At 34.1% G+C, this 20,380-nt stretch overlaps 1 protein-coding gene across 5 annotated transcripts in view; it reads right to left on the bottom strand.

Moving 5' to 3' along the window:
- The window catches only part of RYa-R (RYamide receptor), a 417,850-nt gene that overhangs the window by 266,479 nt on the left and 130,991 nt on the right, over nucleotides 1–20,380 (bottom strand). For 2 of the 5 annotated variants that reach the window (XM_067763183.1, XM_067763187.1), the window contains exon 2: nucleotides 8,889–10,189. In XM_067763183.1, coding sequence (XP_067619284.1) covers nucleotides 8,889–9,802 — 914 coding nt within the window. In that variant the 5' untranslated portion in view covers nucleotides 9,803–10,189. The remainder of the gene's footprint in view (nucleotides 1–8,888; nucleotides 10,190–20,380) is intronic. The other 3 variants (XM_067763184.1, XM_067763185.1, XM_067763186.1) reach the window with 3 other exon arrangements.

Raw genomic sequence — 20,380 nt, 5'->3', positions numbered from 1 at the left:
GGAACTAAGGATTACTCCCTTTTAAAATGCTCATTAACACCTTTCATTTGATACCCATATTGCACAAACGAATTCTAGAGTCACCCCTGGCCCACCTTTATGGCGATATCTCGAAACGGCGTCCACCTATAGAACTAAGGCCCACTCCCTTTTAAAATACTCATTAACACCTTTCGTTTGATGCCCATATTGTGCAAACAAATTCTAGGGTCACCCCTGGTCCACCTTTATGGCGATATCTCGAAACGGCGTCCACCTATGGAACTAAGGATTACTCCCTTTTAAAATGCTCATTAACACCTTTCATTTGATATCCATATCGTACAAACGCATTCTAGAATCACCCCTGGTCCATCTTTACGGCGATATCTCGAAAAGGCGTCCACCTATAGAACTAAGGCCCACTCCCTCTTAAAATACTCATTAACTCCTTTCGTTTGATACCCGTATTGCACAAACGAATTCTAGAGTCACCCCTGGTCCACCTTTATGGCGATATCTCGAAAAGGGGTCCACCTATAGAACTAAGCCCCACGCCCTTTTAAAATACTCATTAATACCTTTCATTTGATACCCATATTGCACAAACGAATTCTAGAGTCACCCCTGTTGTTGTTGTTGTTGTAGCGATTAGGTTACTCCCTGGCCCACCTTTATGGCGATATCTCGAAACGGCGTCCACCTATGGAACTAAGGATTACTCCCTTTTAAAATACTCATTAACACCTTTCATTTGATATCCATATCATACAAACAAATTCTAAAGTCACCCCTGGTCCACCTTTATGGCGATATCTCGAAAAGGCGAACACCTATAAAACGAAGGCCCACTCCCTTTTAAAAATTCTCATTAACACCTTTCATTTAATACCCATATCGTACAAACAAAGTCTAGAGTCACCCCTGGTCCACCTTTATTGCGATACCTCGAAAATGCGCCCACCTATAGAACTAAGGCCCACTCCCTCTTAAAATACTCATTAACTCCTTTCGTTTGATACCCATATTGCACAAACGAATTCTAGAGTCACCCCTGGCCCACCTTTATGGCGATATCTCGAAACGGCGTCCACCTATAGAACTAAGGCCCACTCCCTTTTAAAATACTCATTAACACCTTTGGTTTGATGCCCATATTGTGCAAACAAATTCTAGGGTCACCCCTGGGCCACCTTTATGGCGATATCTCGAAACGGCGACCACCTATGGAACTAAGGATTACTCCCTTTTAAAATGCTCATTAACACCTTTCATTTGATACCCATATCGTACAAACGCATTCTAGAGTCACCCCTGGTCCATCTTTACGGCGATATCTCGAAAAGGCGTCCATCTATAGAACTTACGTCCACACCCTTTTAAAATACTCATTAATACCTTTCATTTGATACCCATATCGTACAAACGCATTCTAGAGTCAACCCTGATCCACCTTTATGGCTATATCCCTAAATGGCGTCCACCTATAGAACTATGGCCCACTCCCTCATAAAATACTCTTTAATGCCTTTCATTTGATACACATGTCATACAAACACATTCCAGGGTTTCCCTCGGTTCATTTTCCTACATGGTTATTTTCCCTTATGTTGTCACCTTAGCTCTCAACTGAGTATGTAATGTTCGGTTACACCCGAACTTAACCTTCCTTACTTGTTTTTTTATATTTTTATTTTTTTTTTTCAAATACAGCCGAAATTATTATTTTTTATACCTTTCATGAAAATGAAATGGTATATTAATTTCGTCACGAAACCGAAAATTGTAAGTCCTTAAAGGAAAATAGATAGACCCACCATTGAGTATACCGAAATAATCAGGTTGAAGAGCTGAGTTGTTTTAGCCATGTCCGTCTGTCCGTCTGTCCGTCTGTCTGTTTGTATGCAAACTAGTCCCTCAATTTTTGAGATATCTTGATAAAATTTGGTGAGCAGATGTATTTGGGTGTCCGATTAGACATTTGTCGGAATCGACCGTATCGGACCACTATAGCATATATCCTCCATACAACCGATTTTTCAGAAAAAGAGGATTTTTGTAATATCTTACCCAATTTAACAGATTGAAGCTTCAAACTTCACCATATACTTTCGTATATTGAACATATTGTTGCCTGAAAAAATTTATGAGATCGGTCGTATATATAGTATATATCCCCCACAACCGATTGTTCAGATAAGGAACTTTTCGTAATTACTGCCCTATTTGAAGAGCTAGAGGCTTCAAATTTCAGCAAATTTTTACGTATATAGCATATATTGTTGTCTGAAAAGATCATAAAGATTGGTGGTATATATAGTATATATATGGTGGTATATATAGTATATATATATAGTATATATATATATATTTTCGCAAATTTTAGCCCCATTTTAACAGCTAGAAGCTTCAAATTTCACCGAATATTTACTTATATAGCATATATTGTTGTCTGAAAAAATCATAGAGATCGGTTGTATATATAGTATATATCTCATACAACCGATTGTTCAGATAAGAAACTTTTCGCAATTTCTACTCCATTTTAACAGCTATAACCTTCAAATTTCACCGATTGCTTACGTATATAGCATATATTGTTGTCTGAAAAAATCATAGAGATCGGTTCTATATATAGTATATATCTCATAAAACCGATTGTTCAGATAAGAAACTTTTCGCAATTTCTACCCCATTTTAACAGCTAGAAGCTTCAAATTTCACCAACTGCTTACGTGTATAGCATATATTGATGTCTGAAAAAATCATTGAGATCGGTGGTATATATAGTATATATATGGTGGTATATATAGTATATATATATAGTATATATATATATATTTTCGCAAATTTTAGCCCCATTTTAACAGCTAGAAGTTTCAAATTTCACCGAATATTTACTTATATAGCATATATTGTTGTCTGAAAAAATCATAGAGATCGGTTGTATATATAGTATATATCTCATACAACCGATTGTTCAGATAAGAAACTTTGCGCAATTTCTGCCCCGTTTTAACAGTTAGAAGCTTCAAATTTCACAAAATGCTTACATATATAGCATATATTGTTGTCTGAAAAAATCATAGAGATCGGTCGTATATATATTATATACTTCATATAAAATGTCATTTTGCCCCTTTTTTACGGCTAGAATCTTCAAAATTCATCAAATTTCATCAAATAGTTACGTTTTCGTCATATATTTTTGAAATACGTGATTCGTAGTCATAGTTTTTACACGCAGACCACAAAAAACCTGAAACTTTGCATCCTCACACAAAGTACCTACCTGTTTTTATACCTTTCATGAAAATGAAATGGTATATTAATTTCGTCACGAAACCGAAAATTGTAAGTCCTTAAAGGAAAATAGATAGACCCACCATTAAGTATACCGAAATAACCAGGTTGAAGAGCTGAGTTGTTTTAGCCATGTCCGTCTGTCCGTCTGTCCGTCTGTCTGTTTGTATGCAAACTAGTCCCTCAATTTTTGAGATATCTTGATAAAATTTGGTGAGCAGGTGTATTTGGGTGTCCGATTAAACATTTGTCGGAACCGACCGGATCGGACCACTATAGCATATATCCTCCATACAACCGATTTTTCAGAAAAAGAGGATTTTTGTAATATCTTACCCAATTTAACAGATTGAAGCTTCAAACTTCACCATATACTTTCGTATATTGAACATATTGTTGCCTGAAAAAGTTATGAGATCGGTCGTATATATAGTATATATATGGTGGTATATATAGTATATATATGGTGGTATATATAGTATATATATATAGTATATATATATATATTTTCGCAAATTTTAGCCCCATTTTAACAGCTAGAAGCTTCAAATTTCACCGAATATTTACTTATATAGCATATATTGTTGTCTGAAAAAATCATAGAGATCGGTTGTATATATAGTATATATCTCATACAACCGATTGTTCAGATAAGAAACTTTTCGCAATTTCTACCCCATTTTAACAGCTATAAGCTTCAAATTTCACCGATTGCTTACGTATATAGCATATATTGTTGTCTGCAAAAATCATAGAGATCGGTTGTATATATAGTATATATCTCATACAACCGATAGTTCAGATAAGAAACTTTTCGCAATTTCTACCCCATTTTAACAGCTAGAAGCTTCAAATTTCACTGATTGCTTAGGTATATAGCATATATTGTTGTCTGAAAAAATCATAGAGATCGGTTCTATATATAGTATATATCTCATACAACCGATTGTTCAGATAAGAAACTTTTCGCAATTTCTACCCCATTTTAACAGCTAGAAGCTTCAAATTTCACCAACTGCTTACGTGTATAGCATATATTGATGTCTGAAAAAATCATTGAGATCGGTGATATACATAGTATATATCTCATACAACCGATTGTTCAGATAAGAAACTTTGCGCAATTTCTGCCCCGTTTTAACAGTTAGGAGCTTCAAATTTCACAAAATGCTTTCGTATATAGCATATATTGTTGTCTGAAAAAATCACAGAGATCGGTGGTATATATATTATATACTTCATATAAACTGTCATATTGACCCCTTTTTTACGGCTAGAAGCTTCAAGATTCATCAAATTTTCTTCAAATAGTTACGTTTACGTCATATATTTTTGAAATACGTGATTCGTAGCCATAGTTTTTACATGCAGACTACAAAAACGTGAAGCTTTGCATCCTCACACAGATTACCTACCTATTTTTTATTTTATATTTATCTTAAAAATCGTTTAGATATGTTCAAATTTCACCAAATGCTTACGTGTATAGCATATATTGTTGTCTGAGAAAATCATAGAGATCGGTTGTATATATAGTATATATCTCATACAACCGATTGTTCAGATAAGAAACTTTTCGCAATTTCTACCCCATTTTAACAGCTATAAGCTTCAAATTTCACCGATTGCTTACGTATATAGCATATATTGTTGTCTGCAAAAATCATAGAGATCGGTTGTATATATAGTATATATCTCATACAACCGATAGTTCAGATAAGAAACTTTTCGCAATTTCTACCCCATTTTAACAGCTAGAAGCTTCAAATTTCACTGATTGCTTAGGTATATAGCATATATTGTTGTCTGAAAAAATCATAGAGATCGGTTCTATATATAGTATATATCTCATACAACCGATTGTTCAGATAAGAAACTTTTCGCAATTTCTACCCCATTTTAACAGCTAGAAGCTTCAAATTTCACCAACTGCTTACGTGTATAGCATATATTGATGTCTGAAAAAATCATTGAGATCGGTGATATACATAGTATATATCTCATACAACCGATTGTTCAGATAAGAAACTTTGCGCAATTTCTTCCCCATTTTAACAGTTATAAGCTTCAAATTTCACCGATTGCTTACGTATATAGTATGTATTGTTGTGTCAAAAAATCATAGAGATCGGTGATATATATAATATATATATGATGGTATATATAGTATATATATATAGTATATATATTTTTTTTTTACGATTTCGGCCCCATTTTAACAGCTGGAAGCTTCAAATTTCACCAACTGCTTACGTGTATAGCATATATTGATGTCTGAAAAAATCATTGAGATCGGTGGTACACATAGTGTATATCTCATACAACCGATTGTTCAGATAAGAAACTTTGCGCAATTTCTGCCCCGTTTTAACAGTTAGAAGCTTCAAATTTCACAAAATGCTTACATATATAGCATATATTGTTGTCTGAAAAAATCATAGAGATCGGTCGTATATATATTATATACTTCATATAAACTGTCATTTTGACCCCTTTTTTACGGCTAGAATCTTCAAAATTCATCAAATTTCATCAAATAGTTACGTTTTCGTCATATATTTTTGAAATACGTGATTCGTAGTCATAGTTTTTACACGCAGACCACAAAAAACCTGAAACTTTGCATCCTCACACAAAGTACCTACCCGTTTTTTATTTTATATTTATCTTAAAAATCTTTAAGGTATGTAGATCTGTTCACTATATATTTCTTATCTTATACATCCGATTATTCGGAGATTACGAACGGGATAAGATTATTGTTCAGCCCCATTCATGAAAGGTATGAAGTCTTCGGCACAGCCGAAGACAGTCCCGTTCTTACTTGTTTTTTGTTATAGTTGGTTGTTCGACATCGGGTTTTCAAAATTTCAAAAATCCTTTTTTATCTTGAGAAGCTCTAAAATTCCATTATATTCCATCTCACTGAACGAAAAGTCATTTTTTATAGTTTGGTTAAAATTAACTAATATTTCAAGGGGCTGAATTTAGCAGAAATAGTTGAAGAAAACGACCTCAGACCTCAAAGGCACAATATATCAGCAATTGTAGAGCTCCTCAGAACAATAATAATGACATTTCAACTTTAAACATTCATTGGCATAGCGAGAGAATATTCTTTGCCCACCTTTCGAAATTTCGATCCATTCCTCATTTTTCATGATATGAGATTTATAGGGTGTAGCTATTATGCTGACACTGTTTTCATCTTAAGAGCTTTTTCCTAAAAAACGTCCTTCCCAATTTCAAATTTATTTCCGTAAACATTTATTTCACGACCTGTCTCCACATTATTTAAGTCACCATAGCAAGTACTACTGGTCTTCGTTTATCGCAAGACCTACTGTAAAGTACATAAAATCAATTGACCTCATGATCATTTGAAGTGGTCATAAACTCACTTGATCCTATAAAATATTTTAATGGGTATAACGTTAGTTGAGCTTTTGGCCTTTGTTGTCCTATGTTACCCCACTGAGTGGGTAGTTTTCCACAAATACGCACATCTGTATGTCCAAGTTTTTTATCTATAGAGATAGGAAACCATTTTGTTAGTCACTTTTGGAGTTACTGCATGCATCACTTAGTGCTTTAGTGGGAATACCTCCCTTCCCTATTCTGATAGAGAAAGAGGCAGCACTAGGTGCACTAAGACTTCCAAATATTTCTGAGTTGAAGGAAGGAAATATGATAGGGCATATGAAAGTAATAAGAAAATTCATAGGAAATCCCTCACTACAACCGCATGACGTAATGTCCCCTAAGCTCAGAATCTCACGGAACTTTGAAGTGTCCATTGTGGACAGGACCCACGGGGAAATAGGGAATCCTTATAACGACCCTGACTCAGAGGTCTGGTACACGGATGGATCGAAATTCGATGACGGAAGAACGAGAGCTGACATCTATGAGCCAAACTTCAAAAAATCGATACCAATGAGATGTTACCCCACCACACTACAGGCAGAAATTCATGCAATAGAGGTCTGTGCTAGAGAATGTCTGCGGATAGGCTCAACATCGAAGAGCAGCTACATTATGCCGAACAGACAGGCGGCACTGCGTGCCTTGCAATCCTATATAGTTACATCTAAGCTGATGGATGAATGCACTGAAATCCTTAATGCCCTGGGAGCCAAAAACAAGGTTTTGTTGGGATGGGTTCCCGGACATCAGGGACATGAAGGGAATGAACATGCAGATTACCTAGCAAAGCAGGGTGCTACATCAGCATTCTATGGTCCAGAGCCCTTTTGTGGCCTCACAAAAGCACACACCAGGGAAACTATAAGTAACTGGGAAACTAAATAATTCAGACATCACTGGATTGATTGCCCAGGGCAAAAGCAGGCCAAATTCATTAACCTAAGCAGGAAGGACCTAAGACCTCTTACTGGGTACTTCACGTGACACTGCGGTCTATGATATCAGCTAAGTAAACTAAATCTATCTGATACCCAAATTTGTCGTTTCTGTGAGCTAGATGATGAAACACCGGTTCACGTTCTCTGCGAATGCGTCGCTCTAGCTAGGCAGAGACTATCCCATCTAGGTGGTGGGACTCTTAGTCCCTATATGATATGGAGTAAAAAGCCTGAAGAGGTACTCGCGAGCTTCTCGACAATTAATTTCATCGCTGCATTGGCAGTATTAAATGCTGAACTTACAAGCGATATCCAAAAGTAAACTAGACAGGTGTTTAAAAATATAAACATTTTCAATGGCGAAAATACTATGGTTGATTTTTAGCAAACCACATGTAGCCCTGGTTCTCTCTTTGCCAATACGGCCAACATCAACGTTTTTATAACTTTCATAAAAATGAAATGGTATATTAAATTCGCCACGAATCTAAAAATTGTAAGTCCTTAAAGAAAAATAGATAGACCCACCAATAAGTATACCGAAATGATGAGGGTGAAGAGTGGAGTTGATTTAGCCATGTCCGTCTGTCCGTATGTCCTTCTATCCATCTGTATATTTGTATGCAAACTAGTCCTTCAATTTTTGAGATATCTTGAAAAAATTTGGAGAGCGGGTATATTTAGGTGTCGGATTAGACATTTGTTGGAACCGGCCGGATCGAAACTTTATAGCATATATCGCCCATATAACCGATTTTTCAGAAAAGAGGATTTTTGTTATATCTTCCACAATTTATCAGCTCGAAGCTTCACACTTCACCATATACTTTCGTGTATTGCACATATCTGATCTGATCTCTGTCTGATATCTGTCTGATCTGAAGGTCGGTCGTATTTGTAGCAAACATCCTCCATAACCGATTGTTCAGATAAGAAGCTTTTCGTAATTACTGGCCCATTTTAACAACTACAGGCTTCACATTTCACCTAATGCTTACGTATATAGCATATATTTTTGTCTGAAAAAATCATAGAGGTCATAAGCTATTTAATATTACAACATCTTTCGCGACATAGTTCGATGCAATGTCGAAACCCCAATATCGCAGTTCTGCTTTCGAGAAAGCCGGAACTTAACTCAACAATACTATTTCGTTCTAACTAAATTTAGTATTATCCAGATATTCACAATTTGTAAGCCTGACTTATAAATTTACATAAAAAGTAGAATTTTCAACTCACCTCTTTGTTATGCGTGGACGCAGTGGCCACATAATCGCCATATAACGATCAATACTGATGGCAACCAAAGTATATGCGCTCACCAACACCGACACTGCCTGCGAGTAGTTCACCAAATTACACAGCACCGTACCAAATGGCCAATGATTCAATATGAATATCGATACAAACGAAAATGGTACACAAAATAGTGACATCAATATATCACCCACAGCCAAATTTGCAATAAAATAATTTGTTACCGTATGCATGCGATTCGTTGATTGTACAATATAACAAACCGTACCATTACCCAATAATGCGAATACAAAAATTGGAATGTACATCATATAGACGGCGGTCTTAAAGTAAACAGTCGACAATGCGGACACTTCTTCATTACCATTTTGTATGGACTCATCACAGATATCGACGCCAGTTGAGTTAAAATCCGCATAAGCATTCATTGTACTATGCATATCACCTATACCAGCTACAGATGCAGCTGTGGCAGCGGCAGTTGTGCTAGCAAAATTACCAATATTTTTTATTGTCACACCAAGTGTTGATGACAACTGCAATACTGAAGGATTGTCAGCCAGTGCTTTGCTGCCACTCTCGTTGTATATGAACTGCGGTTGTTGTTGTAGCTGCTCAGCGCTTGTGATAATATTTTCGACGCCTTCATCCTTAAGCAATTGGTCAGCGGTTGCAACTGTGATATAATAATAGTCACTACTATTTTCAGCACTCTTAACGGCCATATCGCTGCTGCTGTGTAACCTGTCATTGCTGCGGCTGTATTCACTGAGGACATGCCTGTTTGCGTTGGCGTCTTTTAACATATGACGTACGTATTTTTCCACTATGCCACCGGTGGTATGTAAATGTGGTGGAATGCTTTGCACGGCATATTCGCGTAAAAATTGCTCCATGATATGTCTTTATATATGTATGTATGTGTGTGTTTGTTGTATAAAAAGGCGTGCGAATTAGTACGTCAATGTGTTTGCTAAAGGGTTTCTTGGTATATGACTCGTTGTTGTTGTAGTTGTCTTCATTTAATTTTATGCTTCAGTGGCTAGCTTGTAATTTATAGCTGCTCGGGGATATGACAATAGTACGTTGTCAACCAAAATTTATAGCCACAATTGCATGTACTATATTTTATTATAAAGCTATATTCATACAATGTGTGTGTATGCATGTGAGTAGTGTTTTTGGGGTTCTTGTCGAAAACTTACACATGTCGCTCACGCACATATACGAAATAGGCTGGGTCGATTCGTAAATGAAATATAAAAAGTTCCGAAAAATTTCCCCTAAATATTAAGTTCATGTTGAGAAGATTTAGAAAAAATTTGTACAATCTCAAAAAAAACCTTTATTTTTAGAATTATTTTTTTTTATTTATTAGAAAAATTAAAGTTTTAAAGCAAAACAAAAAAATATAATAAATGACTTTTGCTTTAGAGCAATGTTGCACCCGAGAGCTTTTCACAGCTTCGAGAAAACTTTTCGGACGTCACCTACATTCAGCAAAGCATTCAATTTCCGCTTGTACTTCAAACAACAAAGAACTCTTACATGAGTTCTAAGCTTAATCATTCTCCTTATACACGCATACTACTACAAAAAAATTGCGTTTCTGTTCGAAACTCGCCGGCGTTGCGCAACACTGCTTTGGATTGAAATAAAATGCTCAAAAAACATCGACAAAATTCCGAGCAAAAAAAACCTACATAAATAATGAATATTATTTTCAATTTATATGGCAGAACTCAGCAAAATCTAATCAACTTTTGCATTTAAAATATTTCGCTCAGGAGATAAAATTTGCTTGTAACTATGAATTCATAAAATGTTTAAAAAATATTTGTTTCATTAGATATGTTTATCAGAACTTTCGCAAAATTTGTAAAAATTTTGAGAATTCATATATTAAATAAAATAATTTAAAAAAAATTTAAGTTAAACGGTTTTATTGAAAACAATACTTACATTAAGTAATAATAATACTAAAAGCTAGAAAATAATTAGGTAGATCATATGTACTAGTCATCACACTCCTCATCAATCTAGGGCGTTCAACAGACAATTAAATAAAAGCATTGAACGCATAAAATTTCTGCTGATAATCATATTTAAGACCAACTGAACCTTAATCAGGTTATGCTACGCCTCACATTTTCAGAAATTTCACGCGCCCAACGCTTTTATTTATTGTCTGATCAACGCCATAGATTGATGAGGAGTGTGATGACTAGTACCTAGGATCTACCTAATTATTTTCTAGCTTTTAGTATTATTATTACTTAATGTAAGTATTGTTTTCAATAAAACCGTTTAACTTAAAAATTTTTTTTATTTATTTTATTATACTGACTTCACTAGCAAAATTTGAACTTATGTGCTCCAAAGTATTTTGATGTCACTTCTACCGAAAGGTATATAATATTTGTTCAAAGAGCCAAATGGGACAGACAAGTACGAGTTTTTTGAATATCTCAATTTTGCGATACCTAGCGTGAATTTTTTTTACTAAAGCGGTTTCTATTTCTGTATGTCAAATATGATTTCCAAATATGAGCCAAATTGGCCCACTAATACGATTTTTCTGAATATCTCAATCCTTGCGCCACCTAGCGGCAATTTTTTTTTTATAGATCGCTTTCTATTCACGTATGTATTAAATGTTCCATATATGAGCCAAATCGGACCACAAATACGATTTTTGTGAATATCTCGATCCATGCGCCACCTAGCGGCGATTTTTTTCATAGGTAATTTCTATTCTTGTATGTATTGTGTTCCAAATATGAGCGAAATCGGACTACAAATACGATTTTTGTGAATATCTCGATCCTTGCGCTACCTAGCGGTAATTTTTTTCTTATTATTTCATTGTCAGCGGGTTCTGAACTATATTCCAAGTTTCAAGCTTGTAGCTTATCGGGAAGTTACTTAAATTTTAATTACAAAATTCGCGCTGGCCGGCCGTGCAGCCTGTCAAGTCAACCTAAATAAAACCCTTTCAAAATTAATATTTTGTTCACATTTCACGAAATAACAAAATGTTAAAAAAAAAATCTATATTATATATTTTTCCGATTTTTTGTTTTTTGAAAAATTTATTTTTTTTTAACTTTGAATAAATAAAAAGTTTTGAAAAAGAAAAAAACATTTTTTTTTTCTTATTATAAACCATATTTTTTTATTGTAACCACTCTCAAAATAAGCTTCAAATTTAGGGGCGCTCCTTTGCAACTTTTTTTTCGGCCCTGTCTAATGCATACCCAACTCAATTTAGATTACTTATACGCCCTGTATTTACTTTCTAAAAGCTTTCGCATATAATTGCGTTTAAATTTTAGGTTCCATTAAATGCTTCAGGGCATTTCATTGCTTTCAGATTTCAGACTCCTTTTCACAACTTTTTTGGTTTCATAGACATATGATTTACAGTATCGTGTAAACATGCGCTGCTCTTAAAATTGGTAAGCCACCATTGTATATAACAGCTTTTTATAGTGCAATTGTCAAAAATATCCCAAGACAGTTCTTGTTTGCATATTCCTTATACAAACTTTGACTTTTCTCTTTACTTTAGGTTTTGTTTCATTCACTGAACTTTCTGAATTTGGTAGACCAAAAACACAGCTCTACATAAACACACACATACACAAATGTCTATATGACAAGAATCAACTGTTGTTAGTTGTTTCATTACACTTTCTTTCTCTTTGCTTGCGGTATTTGTGTCTTAACTCATTTTTCCTTTATAGCAATTCCTTTTGGCAATTTTGTTAGTTACCACAAGCAATAATTGTATGTAAATTCTATGCATGCTGCTGTTCATTTCTTCATACAAATTATTCTTTTCTTGTTTTTTCGTTTGCATTTTTGGTTTTTGCTACCCAAATATTATTATTTGCATAGCTTTGAAAAGTTTCGATTTCTTTTGTATAAGCCAATTGAGTTCCAATATAAATTCCAGCTTCCTTTTATATAAGCAATCACATATATCACGTTGCAGCAACACACCTGCAATTAGTCAAGATTTATGTTTATTACAAATGTTGCCAATATAAAAAGAAAGAAAATTGTGAACTGAGTTTAATTTGGTCATACACATTTGGATTTCGGAGAAGTAAGACTAAATCTATTTTGAAAAAATTTATATAATTTTTATTTTTTTTTTTCTTATTTCGTAAAATAGATATTTTCAAACTTTTTTTCATAATCGGAAAAGCTTAAAAATTAAACATATATTTCGAAAACATAAATATATTTTTTTTTTTTTCATATTTCATAAGTCAGATACCTTAAATCGATTTTTTTCTTGAATTTAATATTTTCAATCAGCTTTTGTTCCAAAACTAGGAATAAGAAAAAAAATTAGAATATATAAATAATTTATTTATGGACACATTTATAAACAAACATTTATAAAAAAACAACAATATTAAATTAGATATTTTCAGTTGGATTGTTTTTCTTAATTGGAATAAGTTACGATTTATTTGTTTTGCAAAAATTTCAATTTTTTTTTGAATTCGCAAACCAGATAATGTCAAATTGTTTTTTTTTTTTTTGCAAATTGCAAAGAAATTAAAAATTAATACAATATATTGAAAACAACTTTTTTATACCCAGCTGCACCAGGGTATTATAACTTTGACTGGATAACGGTTGGTTGTACAGCTATAAAGGAATCGATATAGATATAGACTTAAATACATCAAAATCATCTGTATCGAAAAAAAAAATGTGATTGATCTATGTCCGTCCGTCCATCTGTCCGCTAACATGATAACTTGAGTAAATATTGAGAAGTGTTACTGATGGTACTAGTTTTAAGCTTTAATATAATTGTTTAATATTGTAGTGAGTATCGCGAAAATCCAAGTGCATGTATTTCTTCTGTTTGTGCGAATGTATAATTAATATATGTTTTTGTTATATAAAAATAAACAGAGTCGCCCCTGATGATGCTGAAATTTGTCAGCGAAACGCTGGGCAGAATGGTGAATTCAATTCTTTCATTTGCACCAAAATAAATGGATCAGCCAAGCCTGAAATAATTCATACAAATTTTAATTTGAACTGATCGAAAAAATTACAACAATTGAGATGTTTTCACCAAATTTGGTATACGACCTTATCTGAACCCAGAATAGATTGGTATTGAAAATGAGCGAAATCGGATGATAACCGCGCCCACTTTTTATATATAGAACTTTTTGCAAAACACAAACAACCTGAATATTTAGTAAATAATACACCTAGAATGTTGAAATTTGACGGGTGGACTGATATTGAGACTCTTGATAAAAATTTAAAAAAAAAATTTTAAATGGGCATGGCACCGCCCACTTGTGATAAAATCAATTTTACAAATATTATTAATCATAAATCAAAAATCGTTAAACCTATCGTAACAAAATTCGGCAGAGAGGTTACCTTTATTATAAGGAATGTTTTGAATAAAACTTAACGAAATTGGTTAAGGACCACGCCCACTTTTATATAACAGATTTTAGGAGGGTCGTGGACGAATCAACTAAGTTATATCTTTGCAAAAAAGAGCTTTATATCAATGGTGTTTCATTTCCCAAGTGGATTTATAACACTAAATAGGAAAAACTTCAAATTTAAAAGAATGGGCGTGGCACCGCCCCTATTATTACTAAGCAATTTTCGATGTTTCGGGGGCCATAACTCGAAGAAAAATTAGTTCAGAATATAACCACATGCATATGTATTATTGCGCAGCCTTGTAACACTATTAAGCACACAAAACAAACAACAACAGCATTTCAAGTATACAGCTGGGTATGTAATGTTCGGTTTCACTCGAACTTAGACCTACATACTTGTCTAGATATTTTGAGAGCCATTTTCTCATATGAACTTTTAAATTTATCTACCCTCGAAGCCATTTCAATAGTTATTTGTTTTTTTTTTTTATACCCAGCTGAGCAGAGCTCAGAGAGTATACTCACTTTGTTCGCATAACGGTAATCCGTAACGGCATAAACTAATCGAGATAGATACAGACATCTATATATCAAAACGATCTGGACGAAAAAAGAAATTTTTTTAGCCATGTCCGTCCGTCCGTCCGTCCGTAAACACGATAACTTGAGTGAATTTTGAGGTATCTTGATGAAACTTGATATGTAGGTTCCTGGGCACCCATCTCAGATCACTATGTAAAATGGAAGAAATCGGACTATAACCACGCCCACTTTTTCGAAAAACACAAAAGGTGCGATAATTCATTACCAAAGACGGGTAAAGCGAAGAAACTTGGTAGGTGGGTTGACCTTATGACGCAGAATAGAAAACTAGTAAAATTTTGGACAATGGGCGTGGCACCGCCCACTTTAGAAAGAAGGTAATTTGGAAGTTTTGCAAGCCAAAATTTGGCAGTTGTTGAAGATATCATGATAAAATTTAGCAAGAGCGTTACCCTATTCCTGTATGTGTGCTAAGTAAAAATTAGCAAAATCGGATGACGGACACGCCCACTTTTAAAAAACAAAAATTTTTTAGTCAAATTATAACAAAAAATTGAATATCTTCACAGTATATAAGTAAATTATGTGAACATTCAACTACTGTAATGATATGGTGCAACAAAATACAGAAATAAAATAAAATTTCAAAATGGGCGTGGCTCCGCCTTTTTCATTCAATTTGTTTAGAATACTTTTAATGCCATAAATCGAACAAAAATTAACCAATCCTTGTGAGGGGCATAGATTCTATGACGATAAATGTTTTCTGTGAAAATAGGCGAAATGGTCTGAAGCCGCGCCCAGTTTTTATACACAGTCTACCGCCTGTCCTTCCGCTCGGCCCTTAACACGATAACTTGAACAAAAATCGATATATCTTTACTAAACTTAGTTGACGTACTTATCTGAACTCCCTTTGTATTGGTATAAAAAATGGCCGAAATCCGACTATGGCCACGGCCACTTTTTCGATATCGAAAATTACGAAATCTATACCAAATATGAAAAAAGGGATGAATCATTGTAATTGCATTGGTTTATTGACGCAAAATATAACTTTGGAAGAACTTTGTAAAATGGGTGTGACACCTTCCATATTAAGTAGAATAAAACGAAGAAGTTCTGCAGGGCGAAATCAAAAGCCCCTCTAATCTTGGCAGGAGTACTCTTCGTGGTATTATATTGTTACGAATATTAGCAGAATTAAGGGGTGCTGCTATCTCTAAGCCGATGCTAAGTAGTGAAGTGAATTGACATCAATAATTCAATCATTATGTATCAACATAAACGAAACAATAATTGCGTCTACACATATGTACGTATACGAGCAGAGGAGAGTCAATGCACAAACACATGCATATATCTGAGATACTCCTGAAAGTGTGCAATGAGAAAAGCTATAAAATCGTGCAATTGTAGTTACAGCTGAGAAGTTTGAGAGCTGATGGCAACTAGTAGATTCTGGAAGCGCCTAGAAGATGCGAACGTTGAAATCAGAGAGTACAAAAGGCAGAAAATGTAGAGGCGCTGGAATTCAGTTTCGCTTAAGACGCTATCTAGCGAGCAAGAGCAGTATTATTTTGAAAGTGAGTTTCATTTGAGCTATCAATCAGTTTGGTTGTTAAGCAAGCTAGTTGAAAAGTATAAGTGTTATTGTGAAGTACTTTAATAAAGGCCATTTTTTCATTATTCAATATTGGAGTTATTTATTCAACAGTTTAGTGATTCGAACTTAGCAGAAGGGCAAATAAGAGGATTTGCAAGTAAATTCGTTACAATATATATAAACAAAATTAGCTGTACCCCACTGTTGATATTCTGGGTCACCCTGGTCCACATTTTAGTCGATATCTGCAAAACTCCTTCACATATACAACTAAGGTCCACTCCCTTTTAAAACCCTCATTAATACGTTTAATTTGTTACCCATATCGAGCAAACACATTGTAGAGTCACCCTGGTCCACTTTTATGGCCATATCCCGAAATGGCGTCCACCTATAGAACTATCACCCACTCCCTATTAAAATAATCTTTAATACCTTCCGTTTGATACACATATCATACAAACACATTCCAGGGTTACCCTAGGTTCATTTTCCTAAATGGTGATTTTCCCTTATTTTGTCTCCAAAGCTCTCAGCTGAGTATGCAATGTTCGGTTACACCCGAACTTAGACTTCCTTACTTGTTTGTTATAATTTGAGTGGGCGTGTTCGTCATCCGATTTTGCTAATATTATTTAGCACATATATAGGAATAGGAGTAACGCTCTGGCCAAATTTCATCATGATATCTTCAACGACTGCCAAACTGCGGCTTGCAAAACTTTCAAATTACCTTCATTCAAAAGTGGGCGGTGCCACGCCCATTTTCCAAAATTTTACTAATTTTCTATTCTACGTCATATACTCAACCCACTTACCGAGTTTCATCGCTTTATCCATCTTTGGTAATGAATTATCGCACCATTTGTATTTTTCGAAATTTTCGATATCGAAAAAGTGGGCATGGTTATTGTCCGATTTCGTTCATTTTAAATAGCGATCTGAGATGAGTGCCCAGAAAACTACATACCAAATTTCATCAAGATACCTCAAAACTTGCTCAAGTTGTCGTGTTTACGGACAGACGGACGGACATGGCTAAATAAATTCCTTTTTTCGCGCAGATCATTTTGATATATAGAAGTCTATATCTATCTCGATTAGTTTATGTCGTTACGGATTACCGTTATGCTAACAAAGTTAATATAATCTGTGAGCTCTGCTCAGCTGAGTATAAAAATATGCATAAGATTATCAACTTTACTTTATATATATAGTGCTTTCATTTAAAAAGCAATTGCTTCCAGTTTGAAATGGCATTAGCTTATATAATATCCAAATACACCGCTCAAAAGGCAAGTATGCATTCAAAAGTATTCTTTAAAAATTTAATGTAGAACTTTTTCAAGTCAAGAAATAACTTCTGCTATTTAACTTGTTTCGTTACGACAAGCACTAAGCCATACACCAATAAACACCAACACTCATTTATTTACGAGCTCTAACATACCTATGCAAGTCTTAGCAGGAAATTCTGTTATAAAAAATTGCATACTGTTTGCCACATTTATTTATTTTTGCCGGTAATAGATTATGAAGAATTTATGCTTTGTTCATGCCATATTGTTGCATACTTTTTGGCGCTTGCTTAGGTGAAAGCACAAATAAAGTTTAAATTTATTAACTTACGGTGGAGGCTTTTGTAAATATACTCAAGAAAAAAGCTATTTATTAATTTATGTATGTATGTACATATCTGGAAAAAATATTTTAATGGACCAAGCTTGGAGCGCATTTCACACGGCAAAAGTCAGTCAAATATAAAATAAGCCTCGTACTCATTCATTTTCAATTTTTTATTTATTATGTTTACTTTCTATTCTTGTTTCTTCAAAATACTCCTGGAGTAGGCGACTTGGGACAAAGAATGAGAAACTAAGCGGTTCTTAATATGTAAAAATAAATGTGACGTTCTAACAGACTAAATAAATTCAGCAAAATCAACATCAAAAATGAAATTGAATACTTTAAAACAAGGGTTGGGTAAGTAGAATTAGGGAAGTATAAAAAAATTATGTTTTATAGAAATTATACATATGAGCATACATATGTACACACATATAGCATGCCCATATTTATGTCCCCATCTATCTTCATATCTCCCGCCACATGTAGAAATTTTTCAATTTGACAAATGTATGCAAATTTGCAAAAAGGATCAAAAAGGATTCGCAGGCATTTTAAATAATTTGCCACAATTTATCCTATAAACGAAATATTTCGTTGAAATAAAATCCACATGAGGCGTTGAGTTATCTACGTTTAGATTATGTCAATACTTACTTACATGCAGAAGTATTTGTTCATAAGGGTGAGCCAAAAATTTCTTTCCTTTTTCTTTTAGTTAAAGTGAAAATATTTATAACACTGAAAGAGTGAGCCTGGGCAAATAGCAGATCTTAATTTAATATTAATTGGTACCGCCTCGTGTTTTTTGATTTCCTACATAAATTACATGGGAAGAAATCAACCTACTAAGACAAGAACTGCGTGTTGTTGAAGAAAGTGGAACGATCTGTAAAAAACAGTACAATACTTTCTTCGAAGTTGAATTTTATTAATCCAAGTAACTACCCTTTCAACAAACTTGCTAAATAAAATATTGTAACGAATTTACTGTAAATCCTCTTATTTGCCCTTTTGCTAAGTTCGAATCACTAAACTGTTGAATAAATAACTCCAATATTGAATAATGGAAAAATGGCCTTTATTAAAGTACTTCACAATAACACTTATAATTTGCAACTAGCTTGCTTAACAACCAAACTTACTGATGGCTTAAATGAAACTGACTTTCAAAATAATACTGCTATTACTCGCTAGATAGCGTCTTAATCGAAAACTGCTTGATAGCTCAAATTAAACTGAATTCCAGCGCCTCTGCATTTTCTGCCTTTTATACTCTCTGATTTCAACGTTCGCATCTTCTAGGCGCTTCTATTTCCAGACTGTTCTCAGCTGTAACTACAATTGCACGATTTTATAGCTTCTCTCATTGCATACTTTCAGCAGTATCTCAGATATATGCATGTGTTTGTGCATTGATCCTTCGCTGCTCGTATACGTACATTGTGCATATGTGTAGACGCAATTATTGTTTCGTTTATATAGATACATAATGATTGATCTATGGATGTGCATGATATCACTGTTTAGCATCGGCTTAGAGATAGCAGCACACCTTAGTTTTGCTAATATTCGTAACAATATAAATAAAATATCTTCAGATTAAATTACAACACCTTTTCAAACTCAGCGATGTGTGGGTTACTGGGATTCAGTTCCGTGTGCCAACTTGATTGCCGCTGGTAAAGATAAGTGTTTTTAAGAACTTGCCTACCATGCCTGTACTAAAGACAGTGACTTAGTATAAGTTCTATTTTATACTTTAGGGAATATTAGTTTAAAATATTTTTTGTAAATTGTATTGAAAAGAACGATATTTCCAAATTGAACAATTTCCAAAAACCATTAAATATAAAATTTAAATAAATGAATAAATTTTTTAAATTCTAAATTACACAAACAATTACAAGTTTGACAGAAATAACATCATGCAATAGTACCAATTCAGTTTATTCACCTGTCTACAAGTAACCGTTGTTTGAGTAGTTGATTGGCTCTGTGATAGCTACAATATTGGGCAACTCAAAATATGTTTATTTATGTACATAATAATAAATTTAATGCAAAAAAAATAAAAGCCCATGTCGCTCATCTGAGATAATTTATGTACGAGAAGGCTTTGACAACGAATGGGGCCAATGACCACGCCACAACACAACAATTATTTAATAATTACAACCTTGGCTTTAACTGAAGCTTACTTAATCCGCGGCCGCCGTGGTGTGGTGCTAGCGTGCTCCCCTACCACACCGAAGATC

The sequence above is a fragment of the Eurosta solidaginis genome, chromosome 1 (genome assembly GCF_040869045.1).
Source record: "Eurosta solidaginis isolate ZX-2024a chromosome 1, ASM4086904v1, whole genome shotgun sequence".
NCBI classification, from domain to species: Eukaryota; Metazoa; Arthropoda; class Insecta; order Diptera; family Tephritidae; genus Eurosta; species Eurosta solidaginis.
Note: the sequence above shows the minus strand (reverse complement) of the source record. Positions and strands in the feature narration are given on the sequence as shown.